We start from the raw sequence: 18014 nt of genomic DNA, 5'->3' as shown, positions 1-18014 counted from the left end.
TAACATTTATAAGCGTATTTGATATGGGTAACCCTATTGGACATAACAATTATTCATATTTATCTGTTGTAAACATCTTGTGTTACAGAAGGTGGTATGATGTGGAGGTGATCTAATGTCCCTGACAGAATATTGCCATGCTTGTCCATTATGATCTTGTAATTTTACATGTCAGTGATAAACTGCAGTCCTGACCACTCTCCTTCTATGGGATGATATTTTAGTTTGTCCCATGTTGTGACAGAACACTAAATTGATTAAACATGTACCGAGATTTGACACCAGTGGCGGACGCCTTCTATTTGTTGATTATTATTGATTTTCTTTGATACTTCATTTAAAAATCAATAGCAGCGGAGAAGAATCGGCCTGGTTTACCAAGTCTGAAACAGGCTATTGTGAACTGGATGAGAGCCACAGACTCACACGACAGCTTCTTCCAATTATGGAAAAGCTCTTAACAGGTGAAACTTCATCTTGAAAATCAATACTCAGTTTTCTTGCTCAATCAGAGAAAGTGGTCATAAATTAGGCTCATCTCTGGGAATCTCCAGACAGATGCATAGCAAATAATCTTTACATTATTTAATTCACTATCACAAGTGTATGTCTTCTGATACACAGAAGCTTACTGGTAGGTGCAGTAAGAGTTGGCTGCCTCAAAATCGACATCAGTTTATTATAAATAATCACAATATAATATAACACGAGTGATGCAAATATACATGGAATGCCCAGAAAAATTCAATACTCTATACTTTTGCCATACTCAAAATTAAAATTTTGAGATCATATATTTAAAAGTTTAACTTATATGGAGACTAATGATATCAAAGGTATATATACAATAGGGAATAGATGGCGCTGCATATGAACTGAAAAGTTATAATAATAAACCCCCCTTCCCGAGTAGGTATTAAAGGTGACATAGTAAATCCCCCTTATCAGGTAAGCGATAAGAACCACAATATCCTGGGGTCTTACTTACTGGTCCAGGTTTCCCAAAAGCCCAGTGTTGTGATACTGTATGTATACACCACTCCTCCACCGCCCCTGCCCATTGAAATGAATGGGCGCCACTTTGAAAGCACCTTAAAAGCGATTTGAAAGCAGCATTAAGTGGGCGCTTTTAACCCCTTTTTAACCCCTTCTGGGGTAAAGCCTCCCTAAAACTAGCAGCGCTTTACCGCAAACGCCTGCACCTCACCAGTGTGAAAGATGTCTCATTGAAAGACATGAGCATTTAGTCCTCTTGCTGTAGAGGCCCCCGCTCTTATGTCTCTTGCCTTTTCCTTTTGTAAAGCGGACCCGAATACTGCCTTAAACCTATAAGCAATGGATCAACTTCAGAACAACAAAAATGTCCATAGATGGATCAAATCTTGGCTGGTACTTGCTGAACATTCGATCCAACATCGAATTGCAGCTTTCCAGCTGGCTACCATCCCGCTCACCCTCCTGGTCCACCCACCGGCCCTCTGCACCTGCAGGATGGCAAAAAAAAAGGAGGATTTCATTAATCCTAAAATCCAAGATGGCGCCGAAAAGGCCCTGGCACAGCGCACACCGAGGGGAACAGAGAAATCCAGAGAGGGGGCTAGCAAAAAGGACGCAGAAAAGTCAGGGTAAGGAGTATCTGAGAGACATGCTCTTTTATGCCCAAAAGCTGGGGGGAGGCCAGGAACAGAGCCCGGGGGGACCACAGAGCCATCCCTTGTGGCAGCACAAGACACATCAGGAAAGCCTGCAGTAAACACAGGATAGCAGGGAGAGCCTGAAAGCTCAGCAGAGCAGCCCCCCTCCTTACATACAGACACTGACACTGACGACCCTGAACAACCAACTTTGGCTGAAATACTTAGAGCGGTGCATGTGGGCTTTGACTAGGCCATTTCAACTCATTTACATGTTTCCTTTTAACCATTTCAAGACCAGGCCTATTCTGGCACTTCTCTCTAGAAAATAGAAAATGACTCAGAACCCCCAAACATTATATATGTTTTTTAAGCAGACACCCTAGGGAATAAAAATGGCGCTCAATGCATTTTTATCTTGCACGGTATTTGCGCAATCATTTTTCAAACACTTCATGAATTAAAAAAATTACAAAATAGTAAAGTTAGCCCAATTTCTTTGTATGATGTGAAAGATGATGTTACGTCGAGTAAATAGATACCTAACATTTCACTCTTAAAAATTGCACACTTAAGGAATGGCGCCAAACTTCGGTACTTAAAAATCTCCATAGGCGACATTTTGAAAATGTTTACAGGTTACCAGTTAAGAGTTACAGAGGAGGTCTAGTGCTAGAATTGTTGCACATGCTCTAACGCACGTGGCGATACCTCACATGTGTGGTTTCAACAGTGTTTACATATGTGGGTGGGACTTACCTGTGCATTCGCTTCTGAACGGGAGCTACCGGGGACAGGGGCGTTTTAGATTTTATTTATTTTTTACTTAATTTTTTTGTACATTTTTTTTTGATCACTTTTATTCCTATTACAAGGAATGTAAAAATCCCTTGTAATAGGAATGGTGTGTGACAGGTTCTCTTTATGGAGATATGCGTGGGACAATAAGACCCCACATCTCTCCTCCAGGCTGGAAAGCATGAGATTGAGAAAAAAAAATCACGATCTCATGCTGACAGCCACGATTACGGCTTTGTTTATTTCCAGGAACGTTATAGCGTTACACCATGGCCTCCGACGGTCATAGAGATGATGAGTGACCATATGGTCACCGGAAATCTCTATCGTCATCATCCAGTGCCGGCAAATTCTTTCTCTGGGCCCCCGAGAGCCCAGAGAAGCACCAGATGGAGGTGGGGGGGGGTGTCCCCTCCCATCACCGAAAAGAACCATCAAGCAGTGGAACTGTCGCTATCATCGTTCTTATCGTGCACAGAATCACCGGCTTGAAAAAGGGTTATCTGAATGATGCCTGTAGCTGCAGGCATCATTCAGATATCCCCACACAAAGTCAAGGATGTCATTGAAGTGGTTAAACCATTCAAGTTTTGCTTTAGCAGTGTGTCTGGAGTCATTGTCCTGCTGGAAGGTGAACCTCTGTCCTAGTCTCAAATCACACACACACACACACACACACAGTGGTACAGGTTTTGCTTAAGAATATCCCTGTATTTAGAACCATCCATCTTTCCCTCAACTCTGACCAGTTTCCCAGTCCTGACTGCTGAAAAACATCCCCTCAGCTTTATGCTGCCACCACCATGTTTCACTGTGGGGATGGTGTTCTTTCGGTGATGTGATGTGTTGAGTTTGCGCCAGACATAGCGGTTTCTTTGATGGCCAAAAAGTTAAATTTTAGTCTAAGACCAGAGCACCTTCCTCCATACATTTTTGGAGTCTCCCACATGCCTTTTCGCAAACTCAAAACATGCCATTTTGTTTTTTGCTGAAGGTAATGGCTTTCTTCTGGTCACTCTGCCATAAAGCCCAACTTTACGGAGTGTACGGCTTATTGCAGATAACTCCAGTCTCTGCTGTGGAACTCTGCAGCTCCTTCACGGTTACCTTAAGTCTCTGTGCTGCCTCTCTGATTAATGCCCTCTTTGCCCGGTCCGTGAGTTTTGGTGTGCGGCCGTCTCCTGGCAGGTTTGCTGTTGTGCCATGTTCTTTCCATTTGGTTATGATAGATTTGATGGTGCTTCATCAAAGATTTGGATATTTTTTTTATAACCTAACCCTGACTTGTACGTCTCAACAACATTGTCCCTTACTTGTTTGGAGAGTTCCTTTGTCTTCATGGCAGTGTTTGGTTAGTGGTGCCTCTTGCTAGGTGTTGCAGCCTCTGGGGCCTTTCAAAAAGGTGTGTATATGTAATGTAACTTAGATTGTACACAGGTGGACATCATTTCACAAATGATGTGACTTCTGAAGGTAAATGGTTGCACCAGAGCTTTTTATGGGCTTCATAACAAAGAGGGTGAATACATAACCACATGCCAAATATAAGTTTTTAATTTCTGAAAAATTGTTTTATGTATATATTTTTCTAATTTTACTTCATCAATTTAGACTATTGTGTTCTGATCATTCACATATAATTCAGATAAAAAAAATTGAACTAAAGGTTGTAATGTAACAAAATAGGTAAAAAGCCAAGGGGGTGAATACTTTTGCAAGGCACTGTATATGGATTTGGTAAATGTACTCTGCTCTGGACCTTAAGTACGAATACACACCAATGTGCTTTGTCTCTAGTACTTTACCACTTTGTCATGGCAACGAATAGAGACAATGTTAAACCTCCACAATTGTTCAAAATGCACCATTCCCCCTACTAACATTCTTTTGAATAATATTTAATAAATACATTAACATGAGACATTGTGTGTGTCACTGATGTGAGTTCAAAGGAAAAAAACATTTGGACAGAAAACATCTCAAAGGGGTAGCCCATTTTGCTAAGTTTGAAAAAGACTATAAGCTAAATCAATTGTATAAGCAGTGATAATTGCATTACCAATTTTATGAATAAAAGAGTCTTGAATTGCAAAAGTGAAATGGTTTTCTTTTGCTGAAGACTTGAAAAATAAACTGTTCCATTAGACATAAACTGTTTCTTAGTTATGAGACTGAAACCAGCTAACAGAAGATTTATCACTCTACATTTCCAGAATGCTAATTATTGTAATAATCCTATATAGTTATTGAGTGTTACTACAGTATGGAAAAACAGAAATGTAGCCAGACAATTTGGGACTTCCCCTACTCCTACCCTCCGTGCTGGTTCAAGGTGTTCTATGCCTATAGTTATCCTCTTACCAGTTAACCATATACTGTAAAAGTCGCACTATTTTCTTTTTTTCCTGTTAAGATAAAATGTAAAGACCATACCGGAGGCATACCTGGAATTCATTCGAGTCTTCAACTTTTTAGCTTTCTTTTTATTTTTTTGCTTCTCCTCTACCTCCTTTACAGGTTCAACAGGAGCTGCAGTTTCAACTATAATGTCCACAATATATTTTTTCAAAGACAGATGCTCCTAAAAAAAAAGAGGACACAATATAAAATATAGTTTCTCACCATTCAGGGAGTACGACTTACTTTATATACATCATTACATGAGTATTGCTGGACAAGTGCATTATGTTTTTTTTTTCAGGAAATGTGTCGATTAGGAGAAAGAAGAAGAAAAAGGGCAAGGCTGAGACACCTAAAAACTCAAGGTCAAACAGGAGCACTGGAAACCATTCACTGCACAAAGATACATGAAAGCTGGTAGAGCACATGGACATATTTCACCCATTTCCCACACTTCTTAATTCTCAGAAAAGCAAAAGATGAACTAATCTACAATTTGGAATCAAAACTCATGAAATAAAGCATATGGAATATCCGCAATGTCAAGATCGGTGCGGTTTTATATAGGATGAAGATCAAAAAAAAGAATTAATGCCATTTCCAAAATAATTGTCGAGGAAAAGATCCATATCAAGTAACATCACTTTTATGTTAATATTAGGGTTTAATTCTGTGAAATTAATCTTTATTAAAACTCCATTAATAGAACATATAATCAAAAGATAAAAAAAGTATTCTTCCCATGCAGAGAATATAGGGCGTTGGTGAAAAAACAAAAAAAAACAAAAGAAACCTAGAAAGCTGAGCCTGTGAGAGCTGGTAATGTTACCATGACCTCTATCCTCTAGTGGTTCTGCGTGCACCAGAATTATAAGCTGGTGAATACAGAATGGGCATAGTGCCACTAGGGCAGTGCACCAGAAAATGAAGTCCTTCAGTTTCAAAGATAAAGCAACTGACAGCATTTACGTTCATACTCCTACTACACCATTTTATTTAAAGAAGGTGATCAATAAAAAGTGAGATAATAACGTTTTTTTTAATAACACCTGTGAAAAAATTCTATTTTTGTACTTACTGAAAAATTCTTTTTTTAAAGTTTATTGAGGGACACAGAATTCTGAGACAGTTGAGACATACTGCCACCTACTGGAGGGGTGGCACAATAAAGGAGGCAAGATCATAAACATGGGGGATTGGATCTGTGCCCCTGAACAAACACTGAGAAAACAAGAAAAACATGTAAAAACATGTAAAAACATGGATGGAACTTCAAATGAGGCCAAAATCTAGTGAAATCCTGTGCCTCCATCCCTAGGCAAATATGTAATACAAAAGGGGGGTTTGGGACTTTAAATGAGACATACGGCTACAGTAACCAAGTAGAAAAGCAAAAATGTATTTGATTTGCACATGCGGAAATGACATGGACTAGTAGTATAAACAGTACCAAAAACATAACGTGTTCATGTCGATACATATGTTCCAACATAATAATACCATACAGTACATAGTGCAAAGGGGTAGCTGGATTTGTCCCCAGTGGGACATGGACAGTAAAAAGATACAGATAAATAATATTCTTAAAACTCCAGAATGGTTGTAGATGTGAATGTCGCATCATTAGAAGGCTTCCACTCGTCAGGAGCAAATGCGAAGTACATCTAGGTGTATCTTTAAAATTATATAACCAGCATGATCTAATATCCCGCCTTGAAAACTGGGGAGCAAAGGGGGGGGGAGAAAGAAAAAAATACAACACCCATAGTACCTTGCAGATCACGCTCCACAATCCCATGGGGTGCTGGGAGCCAAGGACATGGTGGAACTATCCTCCCAGGAGCTGTGGCAGTAGAGTCCCACAGCAAACAGATTGGCACAAAAAGCAAGTGAGGCCGCGTACACACGCGGGGACTGTTCGCTCAACTTTGTCCGCTGAACAGTGTTTCAGCGGACAGTCCGCTCGTGTGTGGGCTTCAGCGGACAGTTTCAGCGAACAGTCTGCTGAACAAAGTTTTTCGGAATTTCCGAAAAACTGTCCGCTGAAACTTTGTTTCAGCGAACAGTCCCCTCGTGTGTAGGCTTGTTCGTCAAACTAAGTTCCGCGCATGCTCAAAAAGGATTTACACGCCGAAGGTTGCATTGCAGTGTATAGGACGTCGTTTTCTAGTCCCGTCGTACGTGCCGTTCACGTCATCGCGCACGGTTTCAGCGGACTGTTCGTTCATCGTGTGTGGGCAAGTCCGTCCATGCTAAGTTTGAGCGGACTGTCCGCTGAAACTGTTTGACAAACAAAGTTGAGCGAACAGTCCCCGCGTGTGTACGCGGCCTGAGAAGGTCATGTCCCAAGTGGGATGACAAATGAAGAAATGGTGGATCCAGGCTCATTCTGTGAAAAATGATGAAAAAAAGTGTAAAATAAGTGCAAATTGGTATATCCCGTGAGAGCAGGAGCCCATAAAAAGTATTACCAAGGGTAGTGAACTGGGTGCAAAGTAGGAGTAAAGTGGTGTATACAAATGGTGACAGACAGCACAGGTTACCATAAGAGATGAGTAGAAAGAGCTATTGTGAGCACCGAAGGACAGCCACCCAAAGGAAAAACATGGAGCCAAGTTGGTACCTTGATTCTGGAAATATAATACAAAGTTGAGCCTGTAAATCCAAGTGAATCTAAGACAGAAAAAGTGCTGCTCCTGAGTGCTATTTGTGCCGAGGTAGAGCCGCAGGGCAATTCCCAACATCACGTGAAGCGTCTAAGGAGAGGGGTGGCGCAAGCACGTGGGCAGCCTGAGTCGTCCGGCATTGTGACACCCAACATCCCTCATGGCAGATGCCAGTGGAATCACACACACACGGCGCATGGAACATGACATGGATGCACGTCAGGCGCATCTCCCCCACCCCCCAGTGGGGACGGAGGAGGAGGGGAGGACCCAGAGCACACATCGTAGCCAAATGAATGACAAAAACACCAGTCAAACCAAGGCCACCATTACGCAAAGGAAGGGGGCGGTGTCAAGGTAAAACTATTGTATGTGTGTTGGTCATTTTCCCCATATGAAAGGTAGTAGTGCCCCCTGCAGAAGTGACAGAGTAAAAATTAATTTATGCAACAAGTACGCAAGAATTGCGGGGGTGGGGGGGCTACAATATGTTGAGCCACAAGCCCCCATCCCTGTAATTGGGTAAAAGAGAAAAACATGTAAATATTTTTTACAGAATGAGCCTGGATCCACCATTTCTTCACTTGTCATCCCACTTGGGACATGACCTTCTCACTTGCTTTTTGTGCCGATCTGTTTGCTGCGGGACCCTACTGCCACAACACCCAAGATGATATTTCCACCATGCCCTTGGCTCCCAGCACTCCATGAAATTGTGGTAGAGTGATCTCTAGGGTACTATGTGTGTTCCCCTCCTCCCCTTTTCTCCCCCTGTTTTCATGGTGGAATATTGGATCACACTGGTCATATCATTTTACAGATACACCTAGATGTACTTTACATTTGCTCCCGACAAGTGGAAGTTGTCAACGAAACATGTAGAGCCTTTTAATGATGCGACATTCATGTCTACAACCATTTATCCATCTGGAGTTTTAAGAATCTTATTTATTTGTATCTTTTTACTGTCCATGTACCACTGGGGACAAATCCAGCTACCCCTTTACGCTACATATTGTATTTGTCAGCAACTTGGTGGGAGGCCGAGATGCTGAGAGGGCTCCCCTTGTGACCGAGTGCAGCACAACCCTGAAGATGACACAGGGATGCAGTGCCCACAGAAGCACGGGTTTCCTGGTAGTAGCAGCTGGTGCCAGGACCTGGGTAGAGCAAGTCCCTGAAGGCAACCGTGCTTAGGATGTCCAAGGGAGGGACAATCGGGAGTCCAGTAGCAGAGTCAAGGCAAGGCCAGGGGTCAAACACGGTAAGTCAGTCCACAGATCGGAGCCACAAGTCCAGAACCGGAGACAGGAATACTTAGAGTCCGTAAGCCAAGCCGGGATCAGATGCAGGAAGCAGACAAGGAGAAGTCGGATGCAAGCCGGTAATAAGAGCCAGGAGATCAGCAGGAGCGGGTCAAACAAACTGGGTCGGTACACAGGATATCAGGTAGCAAGAATCACGGACACAGGTATACAGGAGAAGCTGAAGATAATCCAGCAATGCAGCACTGTCAGAAGAGTGTTTAAATAGACAGGCGCCTGTGTCACTTAGTGCGCACGCCGTTGCGCATGTGGGTTTGCACGACTGCGGCTTTGTTGCGTAAACGCGCTCTCATAAACACAGTATTATCGCGCACGCATGTTCGCCCGATCGCAATGCCAGGCGTTTCGTTTAAAAAACACATTGCGCATCCGTGTGCGCTGATGCGCGTTAGCACGACCTTGCCTATGTTGGTTCACTAACCTTGCGAAAGTGCTCATAGGGATGCGCCCATTTCCCTGACAGTATTATTATGTTGGAACATATGTGTAAACATGAAAACATGTTTTTGGTACTGTTTATACCACTAGACCATGTCAGAAATAGAGAAACATCCATATTAAGGGGTCAATTGTTAAAGAAAGGGAAGAGGAGAAAGAGATGGCCCTAGATCAGACTTTAGAGGCAAAATGGACGAGAGCATATAAAACATTTTTTTATTGATAATTAGTCATACATAGAGCAGGTATCAAAAGAATTAAAAAACACAAACAATTGACACACAATTAACATGGATGTATGGCGTAACAAAGATGTTAGCACCATACAGACAACAGTGAGCCCCTGTGCGTCAATGGTTGTTGGAAGGAACAGGTGTCACTATCTATGATAAAACACATCAATTAGGCATTGTGTAATAACATATGTAGATAAAAAACATTAGCCGTCGTCATTAATGAGTGACATACAATTAACACACATGCCACTACCTTGTCAGTAGGGATGAGCTGAACACCCCCCAGTTCGGTTTGCATCAGAATCAGGCAAAAAATTTGTTCAAACATCCGAACACCGTTAAAGTCTATGGGACGCGAACATGAAAAATCGAAAGTGCTAATTTTAAAGGCTTATATGCAAGTTATTGCAAAAAAAAAGTGTTTGGGGACCTGGGTCCTGCCCCAGGGGACATGTATCAATGCAAATTTTTTTTAAAGCTGAGGTTTTTTCGGGAGCAGTGATTTTAATAATGCTTAAAGTGAAACAATAAAAGTGAAATATTCCTTTAAATTTCGTACCTAGGGGCTGTGTATAGTATGCCTGTAAAGTAGCGATTGTTTCCCATGCTTAGAACTGTCCCTACATAGAGTGTCATTTCTGAAGGAAAAAAAGTCATTTAAAAGTACTCGCGGCTATAATGAATTGTCGGCTCCCGGTAATACAGAGAACAGTCATTGATAAAAAAAAAAGTGCGTGGGGGTTCCCCCAAATTCAATTACCAGGCCCATCAGGTCTGGTATGGATATTAAGGGGAACCCAGCATCAAATTTTTAAAAGAAAATTACGTGGGGTTAACCCCACATATTCATACCAGACCCTGAAGGGTCTGGTATGGATTTTAAGGGGAACTCCACGCCAAATTTAAAAAGAAAATGGCGTGGAGTTTCCCCCAAAAATCCATACCAGACCCTTTATCCGAGCACGCAACCTGGCAGGCCGCAGGAAAACAGGGGGGGGGGGCGAGAGAGAGCCCCCCTCCTGTACCGGGCAACATGCCCTAACATGCCCTAAACCATTGGGAGGGTGCTTTGGGGGTAGCCCCCCAAAGCACCTTGTCCCCATGTTGATGGGGACAAGGGCCTCATTCCCACAACCCTTGCCCGGTGGTTGTGGGGGTCTGTGGGTGGGTAATGGGAAATCCGGGCTTCCCCAGTGACGTGCGGGTGACCCCGCCCCCCTCTGATGTAACGGAAACCTGTGTAACATCAGAGGGGGCGGGGTCATCTGCACGTGAGTGGGAAAGCCCGGGCTTCCCATTGCGTCAGAGGGGGACGGGGTCATGTGACGGGTGGCCCCATCCTCAGCTAAGAGACCTGTCAGGCTGCCGGTCCAGTGGAGACAGGATGCGCTGCGCTGGACATCATCGTTGGACCCTGGACCTGGAGAGGAGAGATCATCCATCGCTGGACCCCAGAGAGATGATCACCCATCGCAGGATACCGGGATTACCACAGCTGGAATCTTTTTTTATTTTTAATAAAGGACTTATCCCAACTGTGTCTGTGTGTTTTTTTACATTTTCTTTGTGAAATGGTAGGGGTACAATGTACCCATTACCATATCAAACCGGTGGGGGTACCCTTGTTAAAGGGGGCTTCCAGATTCCGATAAGCCCCCCCCGCCCGCAGACCCCCATAACCACCGGGCAAGGGTTGTGAGGATGAGGCCCTTGTCCCCATCTGGTGTCTCAACAAGGTGCTTTGGGGGGCTACCCCCAAAGCACCATCCCAATGTTGAGGGCATGTGGCCTGGTAAGGTTCAGGGGGGCACTCTCTTGTCCCCCCTCTTTTCCAGCGGCCTGCCAGGTTGCATGCTTGGATAAAGGGTCTGGTATAGATATTTGGGGGGAACCCAGCGTTATTTTTTTTTATTTTTTGACGCAGGGTTCATTTAAAAAAAAAAATTTGCATTCATACATGTCCCCTGGGGCAGGACCCAGGTCCCCAAACACTATTTATGACAATAACTTGCATATAAGCCTTTAAAATTAGCACTTTAGATTTCTCCCATAGACTTTTACAGGGTGTTCCGTGGCTTTTCGAATTTGCCACGAGCACCCCAAATTGTTCGCTGTTTGGCTCCCTATACCAAGTGGCAGCTGTACCCTCACATGGAGTTGATTAGATGCCGTTCGGGCGTCGCTGTCAAGTGACGTCACATGATCATGCCGCAATTGGCACACCCCTAGCCTAACGTCAGTGTATTCTAAGTGCTAATTTATTAATAGAGCTTTGCACAGTGCAGCATGATTCTACAGGGAACGTAGCCGATCGGGGGGAGGGGTGCATATGCTCTGCTCCACCTCATCATGGCATACAACAGAAAGGGGAAGGAAATAAATGATCTAAAACACACCCAAAGAGGAGGCACAATCCAGCCATGCAAAGCCACAAACAGGGAAAACAGCAACAGGGCTTTAACCCCCTGAGGTAAACACATGGCAAGAATCACCAATATGAAGAGGCCTTAATGCCTTTGTGCCTTAAGACCTTGGGTTCAACAGCCATGCCATTAAAGCCAACATGGTAAATGGGTCTTTTGGAAAGAAGATCCTGGCTATCTGGAAGGACCACAGAGCATCTGCCAGAAGTCTGATGTACCACATCTACCTAGGCCAGTCTGGGATTAGGAGGATCACTGAAATGCCCTCCAACTTAATATTGCTGAGCAAAAAAAAGGAGTTTTAGGGGAGAAAACCATAGATCAGGCTGTACTGATCCCACAGAGCCAGTTGAGTATCCACTGCTTAAGCTAGAGAATCTAACTGGAGAAAAACCTGTCCAGTTTATTGTTAAACCTGGATGTCAGAAGGTCCACATGTGCCATTCCCCACCTGTGACACTGGTCTTCAAAAACACCTCTGGGTTTAGTGCCCAATCTCTTGGATCTAGGTGTTGAAGGCCGGAAAAATATGCCCGCCAATTGTCAACATTTGGGAAATGAACGTCAGACAAAGCTTGACTGTGAAGTTCTTCCTGAGACAGAATCCTTTCTACTACTGTTTCCATGGCAAGTCTTTTGGTACCTTCCTGATTGTTTATATACGCTACTACCATGGCGTCGTCCAACTGGATCATGTCACGATGTACTGAATTTTGGAGACAACCAAAATGATCGGAGGTGGGATTCCGCTGGCATCTCTTGTGAGGATCCTCAAAGAGATCAGAAGATAGGCTTTTTCCAACTTCTGGGCTGTATTCCTGAGCCGCCAGGCCAAAGACAATCCGATCCTTGGTGTCAGGCGAATTGATTTGTCCAGAGATTGCACCAATTGTGTACACTCTGAAGCATCTTGATGATAGGATGTTGAATTGTTGGGGTCTAGAGTGCAACTGGAACTGCCAAGTAGGAGTCTACAATCAACCGCAGCACTCTCATGCAGAAGTGAAGTGTAAGTTGACTCCTTGACTGAAATGCCTGAGTTTATAAGCATACAGTCTAAAGTTTCTCTTGGGGAAGAAAATATTCTCACTTGAGCTATGTTTAGGATAATATTCCAAGTGATACGCCAGTTCCAAAGGTGACATCTGAAGGTTCAAGTTCCAACCAAACAATTTCAAGGTCTGCCAAATGAGTACCCTGCCCTTAATCTGAGAAGGCTTTTCTTAAATATCCAGTCTCCAGCTAATAATGTAGGCAGTAGGGCATTGTTATCATTGGATGTTATGAAAGCTTTTGATAGTGTTGACTGGGGTACCTGTGGGCTGTACTAGGGCACGTTGGATTCAGCCCGCGGTGCATATGAGGGGTGCGCCTGCTCTATGTTCAACCACAATCGGCGATTGTGGCATTCGGGAAACTATTTCACACCTTTATTTTGCAGAGGGGTACTAAGCAAGGGTGTCCTCTTTCACCTCTCCTGTTTGCTTTGGTGATAGAACCTCTGGCAATCAGGATTAGGTCCCACCCTGGTATTGTTGGCTTTAGATATGAGGATATACAGGAAAGGTGATGTTATATGCAGATAACATGCTCCTTATTTCGGGGTACACAGACGCCTCTTTACGGGATGGCCACTATTATAGAATTTGGTGATTTCTCTGGCCTTAATATAAATTGGTCAAAATCTGCTCTACTGTTACTGGATGGAAATGACACACAACTTGTAATGCCCGCATGCCCTATACCCATAACAACCTCGAGACAAAAACTATTGGCTACTGGCCTCTTTATACTCTCGTCGTACGTGTTGTACGTCACCTCATTCTGAACAATTGAATTTTCCGACAACTTTGTGCGACTGTGTGTATGCAAGACAAGTTTGGGCCAAAATCCATTGGAAAAAATCCAACGGATTTTATCGTCGGAATGTCCGACCGTGTGTAGAGGGCATTACTCTACTTTCTGTATAATACCTCAATAGTGATCCCATTTTGAATAGTAAATATGCTTTTCTGGGCCCTGATCTGGAAGGAAGGCTCTTCCAGAATCAAGCTAGAACACCTACAAAGGCCCAAAGATGATGTTGGATTGGCAATGCCCAATCCATGGATTTATTATTTAGCGGCTCAATTACAACATCTTATAGGCACCATAAGTACGGGTAATGAGACAGATAGCAAGCAACATAGTTTCTCTATGATGGTGATGGCCCACACCACCAATAGAGTCAATTTCAAAGGCTCGAGGCCCAGGCCTTTGGACTACCACACAAACGCTTTCTGACCTATAACCTCATTCAGAAGGTCTGGAACAAGGCCAGGTACTTTCAGAAGGTGACAGGCTATACGGAATTTAGTCCCATGTGGAGTAACACCCCTTACCCAAATATTCCACAATGGAAAACTTCTGACATTTGCTGCTTTGCAAGATACATTTAATATACCACCTTCCATGGACCTTTATTATCTGCAGCTACAACATGCAGTTAAGGCACAAGGTAGATATTTGAAATGGCACCTATCTCCCACTCCTTGTTCGGTCTCATTAGGGATGCCATACTTTTACTTGATGTGACACCGCCAGAGAGTGATGGAGCGCTGGGAAAGAGATGTGGGTCAACTGGAAGGGGAACAATGGGAGGAGGCTTGTCAGGCTGTGGTTACGTGCTCATTAAATATAACGCAAAGACTAACTCAGCTATATATATCCTATTGAGGGTATATTTTACTCCTCTTAGACTGCACTTGATGGGCTTGCAAGAGTCTACGTGTACAAGGTGTAAGCAGGACCATGGAGATTTGGTTCACCTTTTGTGGTGCTGGCTGAAACGAAATCCCTATTGGGCGGGGGGTGGTGAGTCAAATGAATTGTGTGTTTCAGGTAACCCTTCCCCTGGACCTGAAGGCATGCTTGTTGGGTATACTTGAAGAGTATAATTGGGAGGTTCACACCAGAGAGGCTATACTTAGAGCCTTGTTTCAGGCACAAAATTGATCATGGTTCATTGGAAGTCGGTAGACCCCCCCTACTGTAAGGGAATGGGTTAAAAATATAGGTTAACAGCTGAGACTGGAAAAACATATCTACCAACACAGGGGTAATGCATACAGTGCCTTGCGAAAGTATTCGGCCCCCTTGAACTTTTCAACCTTTTGCCACATTTCAGGCTTCAAACATAAAGATATACAGTTTAATTTTTTTGTGAAGAATCACCAACAAGTGGGACACAATTGTGAAGTGGAACGAAATCTATTGGATAATTTAAACTTTTTTAGCAAATAAAAAACTGAAAAGTGGTGCGTGCAAAATTATTCGGCCCCTTTACTTTCAGTGCAGCAAACTCACTCCAGAAGTTTACTTTCAGTGCAGCAAACTCACTCCAGAAGTTCAGCGAGGATCTCTGAATGATCTAATGTTGTCCTAAATGACTGATGGTGATAAATAGAATCCACCTGTGTGTAATCAAGTCTCTGTATAAATGCACCTGCTCTGTGATAGTCTCAGGGTTCTGTTGAAAGCGCAGAGTGCATCATGAAGACCAAGGAACACACCAGGCAGGTCCGTAATACTGTTGTGGAGAAGTTTAAAGCCGGATTTGGATACAAAAAGATTTCCCAAGCTTTAAACATCCCAAGGAGCACTGTGCAAGCGATCATTTTGAAATGGAGTATCAGACCACTGCAAATCTACCAAGACCTGGCCGTCCCTCTAAACTTTCAGCTCAGACAAGGAGAAGACTGATCAGAGATGCAGCCAAGAGGCCCATGATCACTCTGGATGAACTGCAGAGAACTACAGCTGAGGTGGGAGAGTCTGTCCATAGGACAACAATCAGTCGTACACTGCACAAATCTGGCCTTTATGGAAGAGTGGCAAGAAGAAAGCCATTTCTCAAAGATATCAATAAAAAGTCTTGTCTAAAGTTTGCCACAAGCCACCTGGGAGACACACCAAACATGTGGAAGAAGGTGCTCTGGTCAGATGAAACCAAAATCGAACTTTTTGCCCACAATGCAAAACGATATGTTTGGCGTAAAAGCAACACAGCTCATCACCCTCAACACACCATCCCCACTGTCAAACATGGTGGTGGCAGCATCATGGTTTGGGCCTGCTTTTCTTCAGCAGGGACAGGGAAGATGGTTAAAATTGAGGGGAAGATGGATGCAGCCAAATACAGGACCATTCTGGATGAAAACCTGTTGGAGTCTGCAAAAGACCTGAAACTGGGACGGAGATTTATCTTCCAACAAGACAATGATCCCAAACATACAGCAAAATCTACATAGGAATGGTTCACAAATAAACGTATCCAGGTGTTAGAATGGCCAAGTCAAAGTCCAGACCTGAATCCAATCGAGAATCTGTGGAAAGAGCTGAAAACTGCTGTTCACAAACGCTCTCCATCCAATCTCACTGAGCTCGAGCTGTTTTGCAAGGAAGAATGGGCAAAAATTTCAGTCTCTCGATGTGCAAAACTGATAGAGGCATACCCCAAGCGACTTGCAGCTGTAATCGCAGCAAAAGGTGGCTCTACAAAGTATTAACACAAGGGGGCCGAATAATTTTGCACGCTCCACTTTTCATTTTTTTATTAGTTAAAAAAGTTTCAAAAATCCAATAGATTTCATTCCACTTCACAATTGTGTCCCACTTGTTGGTGATTCTTCACAAAAAAATAAAATTTTATATCTTTATGTTTGAAGCCTGAAATGTGGCAAAAGGTTGAAAAGTTCAAGGGGGCCGAATACTTTCGCAAGGCACTGTATACATTTGAGAGGATATGGGCACCATTGTTAGATGTTCGGGGGCTAGCTCCAGTGGATCTGACCATAGAAGGCTGCTTAGGCTCAATGCTGGCTAAAGTGGTAAATTTATGCAGGGTACACTGCTAGAATACTTGAGTAGTGACAGATATGTCCAGCTGAATGGTGCAACTAATAGCTGTATTTGTGTTTTTCCTTCTATGCAAATTGTCTCGAGTAATGCATTCTCTTGCTTGAGATATTTAGATGTGTGCTTTCCATAGCGGGTGGGTTTCCGCTGAAATGTACGCTGATATGTACTGTTGGCACTGTATGCTGTTGTATTTTCAAATAAAAATCTTTGTTGGACAGGAGGTCATCCATATATATCCCATATGTGCTAGGGTCTTGGAGAAAATCCAGAGTGCAAGAGACAGGCTGAATGACAGGGCCATGAACTGGAAGCGCTAGGGAACCATAGCAAAGTAAAGCAATCACTGATGTGAAGGAAAACTGTGTAAATGCAAGAACACACCTATGATGCCCACAAAAGCAGAATCAGTGTTGTCACTTTTAAACACACTATGACTAGAGGATCAGTGTGGAGGGAAGCTGGATCCCTTCTTATAAACCTAGTCTATTCCCTTGAAGTCAGCAGCAAGAACTAACCAAGGTTAAACCATATGTCAGTGGTGATTAGGGGCAGTAGAAGATGGTGCTACCTCATGCTAAATGGCAGGAACAAGAACATGGAGTGTGACATGCAAACTCTAACTAGTGATGCAACATGCAGTCCTTCTGTGTTTTAACCCTTTCCTTAGTAAATTAAGGGAAATTAGGAATAATAATGGTGCCCAACTGCTGTAATAAACAAGGTAGCTCCTGGTGTTTGGGCTACACGGGCTATCCCAAAGGCGGGTTTTCAGAGCTAGGGTCACACAAGAGGCTGTACCATAATTTGGAACTGGGAGAATGATCTGCAGGGAACACAGTACACAAAAGTTTGGGAAATGTCACATTATGAAGCTCAGTGCCTGAAGGTAACATGCCAGGCAAGCTCCACAGTTGTTCAGTCCAGAGGGTCCAGGTATAGCCCCCAAAGATATTGCTAATGGTACACCAATCTGGGTTGTTATATATAGGGACTAGCTAAAGCAGCGTGGTTGAAAATCTTGACTGATGAAAAAAAAAAAAAGGGGAAAAAAAAAAGGATAGCAAAAATGTGTAATGTTGTTCTCAGCAGAGAAAAGGTGTCAACTCTGCTAGGACACTAATGCAAAGCTGAGGCATTTTGGGAGTAGGATGGATTATTCCAGGCTGGTCACTTTTTTTGTTTGTCAGTGTCCAAA

The 18014-nt window shown here is 43.3% G+C and overlaps 1 protein-coding gene across 6 annotated transcripts in view; it reads right to left on the bottom strand.

The window, feature by feature from the left end:
* SCAPER (S-phase cyclin A associated protein in the ER) overlaps positions 1-18014 on the bottom strand; it is a 399576-nt gene that overhangs the window by 178918 nt on the left and 202644 nt on the right. For all 6 annotated transcript variants that reach the window (XM_077472442.1, XM_077472443.1, XM_077472441.1 and 3 more), the window contains one exon: positions 4877-5013. In XM_077472442.1, coding sequence (XP_077328568.1) covers positions 4877-5013 — 137 coding nt within the window. The remainder of the gene's footprint in view (positions 1-4876; positions 5014-18014) is intronic.

The sequence above is a fragment of the Lithobates pipiens genome, unplaced genomic scaffold (genome assembly GCF_037356315.1).
Source record: "Lithobates pipiens isolate NorthernLeopardFrog02 unplaced genomic scaffold, aLitPip1_a1.2 Scaffold_8, whole genome shotgun sequence".
In the NCBI taxonomy this organism is placed as follows: domain Eukaryota; kingdom Metazoa; phylum Chordata; class Amphibia; order Anura; family Ranidae; genus Lithobates; species Lithobates pipiens.
This window is presented reverse-complemented; position numbering and strand designations above follow the sequence as displayed.